The 9,261-nt window shown below is 41.8% G+C and overlaps 1 protein-coding gene across 1 annotated transcript; it reads right to left on the reverse strand.

Moving 5' to 3' along the window:
• Positions 1 to 574: 574 nt before the first annotated feature.
• On the reverse strand, positions 575 to 7,371 carry NDUFA12 (NADH:ubiquinone oxidoreductase subunit A12). Its single transcript, XM_081127516.1, has 4 exons — positions 7,175 to 7,371; positions 6,204 to 6,286; positions 4,462 to 4,549; positions 575 to 861 (listed from the first exon to the last, which is right to left on the reverse strand). The coding sequence occupies exons 1-4, from the start codon at positions 7,258 to 7,260 to the stop codon at positions 681 to 683; spliced, it is 438 nt and encodes a 145-aa protein (XP_080983642.1). The 5' UTR covers positions 7,261 to 7,371; the 3' UTR covers positions 575 to 680.
• Positions 7,372 to 9,261: the final 1,890 nt, after the last annotated feature.

Raw genomic sequence — 9,261 nt, forward strand, 5'->3', positions numbered from 1 at the left:
TGATAAGCTACTTGAATACTGAAGCCGCTAGCTTTCTATCCAGAATACAGAGGGATGTGGCACTGCTTCCTGTCCTACCCAGACACAACCAATGCCAAAGACCCCTCATTTCCCTGAAGGTCTTCTGCCTACAACCCATTTTCTGGAACCAATCTGAATATATTCTTTTATTTGCAAACAACAAAAAAATCAGTGACCCTAGTTAGCTTAAAGAAATAAGGATAGAGTGGATGGATCCTGGGGATGGTTCAAATAAACTGAACGAACCCAAGCTCAGGAAATAGGAAATCTCTGAAAACCTTCTCCTTAGAACTACCATAAAAGCCACCCAGCTCTGATGACTCAGCCTCTCTGTCTCTCCATTCAAGTTTCACATTCCCTGGAGAAGATCCACTGGGCTCACCTCAGCTTTAGGTCTTCCCTATCAATCAGCTACGGTCTGGAGGGAAGGTCACGAAGCACAGACATGACCCTCAGCAAGGGGGGCCTTAAACCAGCAGCCACCCCAACAGAGGTCTACACTTCAATTACAACTGATAAATGACAAATTAAGGGCAAAAAGACACAAAAGACATTGTTTAATCAAATAATTTTAATTAAGTTAACAGTAAGCAGTAAAAGTGCAATTACATGAAAAGCCCCATATTTTACATGTTTAAATTGTTCTTCATTGTCTTCACTTAGGTGTAAGGTGTTGAAGGTGGGACCCACTCCTGAATCTTCTTTCTAGTGGTGGAGTAAGGTACATATTGCTGTGGAGTGCCACTCACATTGAATTTATGGTTTGTCCAAATGAATTTACGAGCAGTAGGTGGTTTTGTTGTTGGAGGATCATCAGTCATACAGTGAAGCCAACGGTGCCTTAAAGAGGGGAGAGAAGACAGTTATGAAGAGGAGAGCAGGGTGGTGGGAGGACGGTTAAAAGGGCAGCTCTGGGGCTATTCTCTGCTTGAGCTCAAATCTTAGCTCCTTCACTAACTAGCTGAGCTCTTCTATGCCTCAGTTTTCTCATCAGAACATCTTACTTCCCAAGGTCAGTATAAGGATTAAATGAGATAATACACATAAAGCACCTAGAAAAATTCCTGTGCATAGCAGGTACTCAACAAATGCTATTGCTATTATCCTTACTGTATTTCATCAAATCTAGGACACCACCAATTTTAAGACACGCCCTTATTTTATGTATCTCTAAGAAAGGAAAATGCTGCCAATTAAATTATGCCACTATTGACAGAATATGTATCCTAACTCTAGGTGTAAAAATACATTATAGCCCGGCCGGGCGTGGCTCAGCGGTTGAGCGTCAACCTAGGATCCAGGCGATCAGGGTTCGATTCCCAGTCAGGGCACATGCCCAGGTTGCGGGCTTGATCAGTGGCTCTCTCATCATTGATGTTTCTATCTCTCTCTCTCCCTCTCCTTTCCTCCCTCTGAAATCAATAAAGATATATTTTTAAAAAAAACCAAAACATTATAAAATTGGTGAGCTACAGTATTACTATGAGGTGTTAGAGGCTGACTCTGGAGTTCCCATGTGCTCAGGTTGCTCTGGCTCATGAAGCTGCAGTTGGAAGCCCAATGCTGAGGAAGAGGAAGAGGGTCTCTATATGCATCTTCCCCTCGCTCATTCCATTCCAGCCCAATCGGCCATATTGCTGTCCTTTATACAAGCAAAATACCCCAAACACACAGGGCTTCTGCACCTGTGGTCCCTGCTGCCTGGAGCTCTTCACCCCCCAACCCCACTCCACGTATCCCTGCCGTCTTCAAACATCATTTCCTGGAAGAAGTTTTACTAACCCCAGTATGAAACAGCCACCAACCCTCCCGCGCCCTTTACTCTGCATCCCTTTAGGAATGCTGGCTTCATATTACCTGCCTCGTGTTTACTGTTGCCCAAAATGCATAACATATTTGTTTTTCTGTCTCCCCAGGTGAGAGCAAGAACTTTGTTTTATTCACTGTTGTATCCCGTGCCTGCAATAGGTCTTTGCACCTGATGGTTGTGCAATGAAGTTATCTGAATGCATAAAGGTGATACTTTGTATTTGTTCTTCACTATTTTATGTGTAAAATAATGCCTAGCTCGCTAAAAATCAACCCTACCTCAAGCTTATTCATGAATCAAACCACAGGTAAGAGTCCACAGATTCAGAACTGCACAATACATGACACTCAGCAAGAGTCTGAGAAACAAACAGCTGAGCTCGTCCCACATCATATCTTCTTACAAAGACTCATCACAGGCCTTTAAACTTCCCTCACAGCTCTGTATCCTCAGTTGCCCTCAGGCACCTGCTGGAGTGATGTCTTCTAGGGCTGTGAGCTTCTTCTCTATGTGATGTCAGATCATAGGAAAGGGCTTGCCTGGCTGAACAGTACTTTTATCTTTTCAGATCTTTTACTATTTTATAATTTTTGTTTCATCTCACATAATTTAAATCAGTTCCTTCACTCACCCCCGACTCCCCAAAGTACAGACCCTGAGCACTGATGTTAGGTGAGTGCCTAGAAGGAAAGATCTCAACATGAGCAAGGCAGCTCACCCGCCTTCTACACCTGCCAGGACCAATCCCATCCGAAAAACAGTCAACCGCACAAACTGAAACTGGGACACTTCGCCTCCTGAAACCAATTCCACTTTGAAACCTTGGTCTTAAGGAGTGCCCCTGACATACAGCATGCCCCTCTGGAGGAGGCAGACAGCTCTACACCTAAAATCTCACAGTTCCTCAGAACTTAACAAAACCATAGGTTATTATTTCCCATTAAAAAGAGCAAAAATTCAGCCTAGAATGTAGCATCAGTGCCGCTGTTAAGAGCCAATGAGTTTTAGTTTTAAAGACATAATCCAATACCAGGGTTTTCAAACCACATCAATGACATGGGTCAATGCTCCTAATTGGTCCAAGCAGTAGACCAGAGGTTTAAAACTGGTTGTAGGTGAAGTCTCATAAACATGTTTGCTTAGCTCACACAATATTAAAAACAAAGACTAAAACAAAAACAAAACTATTCTGTCCAATCAAGTAGCCCATTTAATTTAAATAAAATTAAAAATTCATTTCCTTAGTCACATTAGCCACCTTTCAAAGGGCCACAGGTGGCTAGTGGCTACCCTACTGAACAGATATAGAACATTCCATCATGTATTGGATAGTGCTGTATTTAAGCTGACAAATATTTTAAATTAACATATAAAAAAACAAAAAAAATCTCACCATAAAATACAGATTTCCATTTTTTCTTGAAAAATCCTATCTGGAAACCCCTGGCCAAATTCTCACCTGATGGAACTGAGGAAAGATGAATAGGGCTGCTGCCCTCTTTGATGAAGTGTGTGCTTTTCAGTTCATTATAGTCCCCACTATTCCCTATTGTCTCATACCTCACTCACTTAGGTTACATGCCTGGATTTCTAATTGAGCCTTTACAATGGAAGTGAATATTCTGAGATTATCCCAGTTGCTACTCACTAGAGCCAAAAACTATTTCTGATGATCAAGCTCAACTAAAATAAAATATCAGTTAACCTGATATTTACTAGTTTTTTGGTGACATTTTCTGGACTAACTAGAAAGAATCTCCAGTTTATTGTATATCAACCAAATGGTACTATTTCAGCAACCTATGGGATAGAAATCAGTACTTTGTTTTGGAATATTTAATATAAAATTTGGTAATTTAAGTAAGAGCATTTAGAATTTCATTTCAAAATGGTTATATTATAAAATCATAGTTTTTAAAGATCTAAGGAACTTGGGAGCTCTCATTTTACAGGTGAGAAAACTAAGCCCCAGAGAGGTTAATGAACTTGCTTAAGGTCAAACTGCCAAGTAAGATCAGAGGCAGAATTTTTTTTACCTTTCCCTTCACCCACAGGCAGGTGATACTGTGGAATATTGTTTTTCCCCCCAAAGACAGCCACACCACTATATATCCCAACATATACTGTGATGTTGTCACAGCTCCATCAAGAGATAGAGTCTATATTCTTTCCCTTTAAACTTGGGCAGAATTTTCTAATTGTCTCCACCAATGAAATATAAAATTGGTAATGGGTATTTCCAAGACTAAGTCAGACAAGGCAATATGGTTTCTGTCTGTCTGTTTCTCTTTCAGAGTATTTGCCTGAGGAAACCCCAGCTATGTCCCCAGCTGAGAGCCAACATCAACTTCCAGATACTGAGTGAACAAGTCTTCAGATGATTCCAGTATCCAGCCTTTGAATCTTGCACCTGAGGCCTGATATACTGGAGCACAGATAAGCCATCCAGTCTGTGTCTGGTCTAAACTCCTGATCCACAAAAACTATGAAATACATAGCTGAGACAGATGCTTTCAGAATACCACTGACTGCCTTATAAATAAATAAGCTATTCAATAAATATTTGTGTAATAAAACAAACATTGCCAAGCCAAAAAAAAAAAAAAAAATAGAATGTTGATTTAGCTTACCATTCAGGGGGCACCATGCTTCCATCCACATCCCAGTATGTGTTTTTGCCATTCATTTCAGTAGTATATATAACCCATCGGTGACGGCCTGAGTGGAAAAATCAACATTTAGAAAGATGTGAGAAAATAAAGACAACCTCAAAAAAGTAATAATTGCATAATATCAAAAAAATAACCTTTTAATTAAGATAAGACTTTTATGTGCTCTTACATAAGAGAAATGGTAGAGAAATAGCACCCTGGGTGTAATAGTGAAAGCAAGCTCCAGAAAGTATCTGACAAGCTTTTATCAACAGCCTGGTAGCTGCCACAGCAAAATCCCTGTACAGGGACTAAAACCTACTGTGTGGAAAACCCTTGCTTCCACACATGCCAAGAAATCAATGGAGTCAGTAGGGGACTGTGTTCCCAGCTGGTGAGGGTATTTAGGAGAAAGTGCTCCTCCTACGAATGGGGCAGGAGAAATGTACTCAAAGCAATCATACTTGTATTATATGTTTCCATATAAATATTTTTAAGTGACCATGAGAGATCCTTTCAGAAATTGATTATACATAAGCAAACTGTGTAAATGATGGTTAGATAAGTAGGACAGTTCATGTCATCAAAATAATATGGCTACATTCTTTAACACATTTCTATGGAGTAGCTGAAGGCATAACCACAATTTACAAGACTGTTTCTATTGGGTCCTTAAGGTGGGGAAAGACCTGGATTCTAATCAAGACTTTGTCACTTATTACCAGTGAATATTAGGCTAATTTTATAAGCCTCCGTCAGTTTCTTTGTGTGTTAAAAGTAGATAATTATACCTACATCTTAAGGTTGCTATGAAAATTAAATATCACACAAATACACCTATTTCAGCATCAAACATGTCAATGCATAATAAATATTAATTCCTTCTACCACTTCCTCACTGCCCAACCCCACAAATAGGAAATACTGAACTCATCTCTATAATAGATTTTAAACCAATAAGCAAAAGATAATCTTCATTTACTTTAGAGAGTTTTCGTAGGTAAACATATAATCAACAAATATCAACTAATGCAATTTAAACATGACCATATCTATTTAAAGAAATACAGTTTTCAATCAGGATTTGCTTCTTCTATTAGAGAGATCAATTTTGAGAATAAGTAACTAATAATCCAAGGAGGCAGATGGAAGAAACCTTGGGTAAGGCTTCATAAGTTAGGCCATGATGATAGAACTGGCCTTAAAAATTCCGCAATAAATATATCAAAATTTTAAATGTGTATACTCAGACTCAGCAATTCCACTTCCAGAAATTTATTATTAGAATATTTAAACAAGTAGTTACAATCAGGTCCACTGAAGCATCGCTTCTAGTAAAAAAAAAAAAAAAAAGTTGAAGGCAATCTAAATGTCTATCAATAGTAAAGTGTTTGAAAAAATAATGGTTCTTCATACAGTGGAATACTGTGTTGCTATTAAAAAGAATGCTATGGGGAAAAATTTTTAAATAAAAAACCACTAATACCCAAACAAAAAAGAATGCTGTAGGTACATCCAACTAAGCAATATGGAAAAATTGCCCATGGTTTTAATGTAAAAATATTTCCATTTATAAACAAATGTGTAACATAATCCCATGAAATAAAAAATATATATGTAGGTTTACACATTCATTAAAGAAGCTCCTTGTATATTATGGAGAGTCAAGTCAAATCTTAAGCTCACTCCTATTATTCATACCAAAAAAACACTGCACTCACCAAAAAACTGCTTGCTGTCTTCATAGTATTTGTTTCCATATTTGTCTTCCCCCACTAATGTACCAATTCTCACATCATTTGCCCTGTGAATATCCAAAAGAAAACAGATATTTTAGAACGATTCTTTGTTCAAAACACAAACGTAAATTAAGTGAGAATACTGACTTTCAGAAGCAAAGGCTGCTGCATCACTTAGAAAAATTAGGAGATGCCTGGGGATCGTCACAGTTGTAGATTTCTAGCCTTCATCTCAAAGCTCACACCACGCACTGTTGAAGAGCCAGCTTTCAGGCCGAGTTCTAGGCCACCTGCTAATGTTGCCTCCAGTAGCACGGGAGAGCACGAGGAAAGATAAACTGATCCAACTGACATACTTAAATTACACTAAACATACAGATGCAAATTACTTGTATCCACAATCAGAGGCACTGGAATTATTAGCAAAAACCTTCAGGAAATCAGGAAGCCAAAGTATTTCGTCTTAAAATGATATGACTGCCCGGGCTTTCATCCGACTCTGGGTCTCCAAGTGGCTTCCACAGATGCTGCTGCTAGTCGGACGTCATGACGAATAGAGAGCATTATGACCACCTCACCTCGTCCAACGCCTTCCCGGACAGAGGGGGAGACTGAAGGCCAATAAGGGGGGGAAAGACCGTTCCCAAGGTCACACAGTCAGTGGCAACGTTCATTACTCTCCGGGAAGCAGGGCAGGGGTGCGGCCCAGATGCCCTCGCCTCCACGTCACAGCTCTGTCTCTACAGACGGCTTTGGTCCTGTCTCTGGGAGAGCCCCCCCCTCCTCCCGCCCCGAGAAGAAACTACGGCCCCGGGTTAGAAAGGCAGAGACTGGCCGGCTGTCCTTGACCAGAGCTGCGGTTGCTCCAAGGTGACCCAAACCCGCGCCCCTTTCCAAGAACCCAGCCAGCGCAAGTCCAGCCCCGAGGCCAGGCGCCTGGCTCCGCCGCCTACCTCAAGAGCATTCGGAGATAGCCTCGGAGGCCGCCGTGGCCGCTGACCTGCTGCAGCCCGCGCTTCAAGACCTGCACGTACTCCATCTTGCCCCGCGGGCCCGGCCTTCCGGGTGCGCCGTTCAAAAGGCACCGGGGCGCAGCGAACGCTCAGTTGCAGGGAGCGTACGGCCCAAGGTTCCCACCTGTCCTGCGCGTGCGCAGAGCTGGAGCGCCCCCGTGCGGCCACTTCCCTGTTTCCGAAGAAGGCGCCCTTAGGTTTCCTTGGGAAGCACCGGCGCGCCGGGTGGTGGAAACTCACCTGGCCTGGGCTTCCCCGGGGGAAGGTTCCTCCTTGGGGGACCCCAGTTTCCTCATCTCAAATGACTGATTCGGACCGCTTCGGAATCTTTTCCAGCGCGTGATTCCTTAGAACAAGATCCCAGGAAGGAATTCAGTATCGAGCACGATACCGAGTCCCTGTTGCAGCGTCGTGTAGGGACAGCGAGGAGGAATAGAAAAGCACGGGATCAAGCGTCTGCCCTCAAGGACTTGGTGACTTAGTTGCAAGGTTAAAATTGAAAATTCAAATATTTAAAATGATTAGAAAAGTAATTTGTGCGTTATATATAGGGTGTCCCCTCAAAATGTAGACACATACATTTTTTTTGATAGCTCAATTGATGTTTATTTTCAGATTTAACCCATTGAAATTAATATTCAAATTGTGAATACTTTCCGGACACCCTGTATATATATCGCCGCACAGGAACAGAAGAGCAACGCAATCGCAAACGAAGCGCCTAAACCCGCTCCGCTCCCCCGGAGCTCCCAGGAGTGGGGCAGGGCCGTCTGAGCAGGTCGCCTCCCAGGTTCTCGGGGCCCTCAGCTCCCTTGCTTGAGGGCGCTGGAAACCCAGCGCGGCTCAGGCCCTGGCCCTCGGGGGTCCTGCTAGCCAGGGATCTTGACATTGCCCAGGAAGGAGCCCTGGAGCCTCAGCAGGCCTGGCGCAGCCTTGTAGAGCTCCGCGGGCAGCAGCATCTCGTCATGAAGGATGTCAGTGAAGAAGCTGTCCTGGACGTAGGCCGTCTCCACCTCTGTGGATGCTGTAAGCCACTGGGCCTTTGCTGGCAGGGACACCACCAGCCACCCCCAAGCCTCCCATCCCATAATGCCCCATCCTGCACATTGGCCTGCTGTGCGCATTTAAAATTTTAAATAATAAAGGATATTAAATGAACAGTATTTCTAATTTTCCAGTGGCTATTTTAAATAATATGCTTTAAAACCTATATATTCCTTGATTCATCAGTTTGGAACATTCTCTCTTGAATCTCAATTATTTGAGATGAGAAATTTAGCACCTCACTTCCTTCACCTCTTCCTATCCTTTGCTCTTCACTCTAGTCAACATATCATTTCTTTCAAAATATCAAGGTTTGTAAGATTTACACTTGAATTGTAGCTGCAAGCTTTCATCGTCTGAGTTTAAAAACTGAAACACAGTATTTCCTGAAAGGATCAAGTAATATTGAGACTAGACACAGGGAAGGGATTTAATTTTATGCTATTAAATCTTCCACCCCAAAGGAAAAACTTGCAAATGTCAGGGTCAAATTTTCTTAGACTCTTTATCAATTGCTCAAAATCATGTCACATTTAAATTTATGTTGAACTGTGACTTTCATGCACTTCGTTTTCCTATTTTAAAAAAAAATCCATCTGAAATATTTCTGTATCTTTTTAAAAAAATGTTATCTTTATTGATTTCAGAGAGAGGGAGAGAGTTGAAACATCAATGATCAGTCATTGGTCAGCTGCCTCCTGCACGCCCCCGACTGGGGATCGAACCTGCAACCCAGGCATGTACCCTGAAGGGGAATGGAACCCCTATTGCCTGGGTCCTAGGTCGGTGCTCAACCGCTGAGCCACGCCCGGCTGGGCTATACAGCTAACTCTTAAAAACATAAGCATATTATCATTCTCACATTAAAAAGTTAATAATTCCTTAATATTAAATATTCAGAGGAGGGTTCAAATTTCCCCGTCTCACATTTTTTAGTTTTTCCAACCATATTCTGTAACTGGTTTTCATTTAAATTTCTTTTA

This window comes from Miniopterus schreibersii (assembly GCF_964146895.1).
Source record: "Miniopterus schreibersii genome assembly, chromosome: 2".
Lineage (NCBI taxonomy): Eukaryota > Metazoa > Chordata > Mammalia > Chiroptera > Miniopteridae > Miniopterus > Miniopterus schreibersii.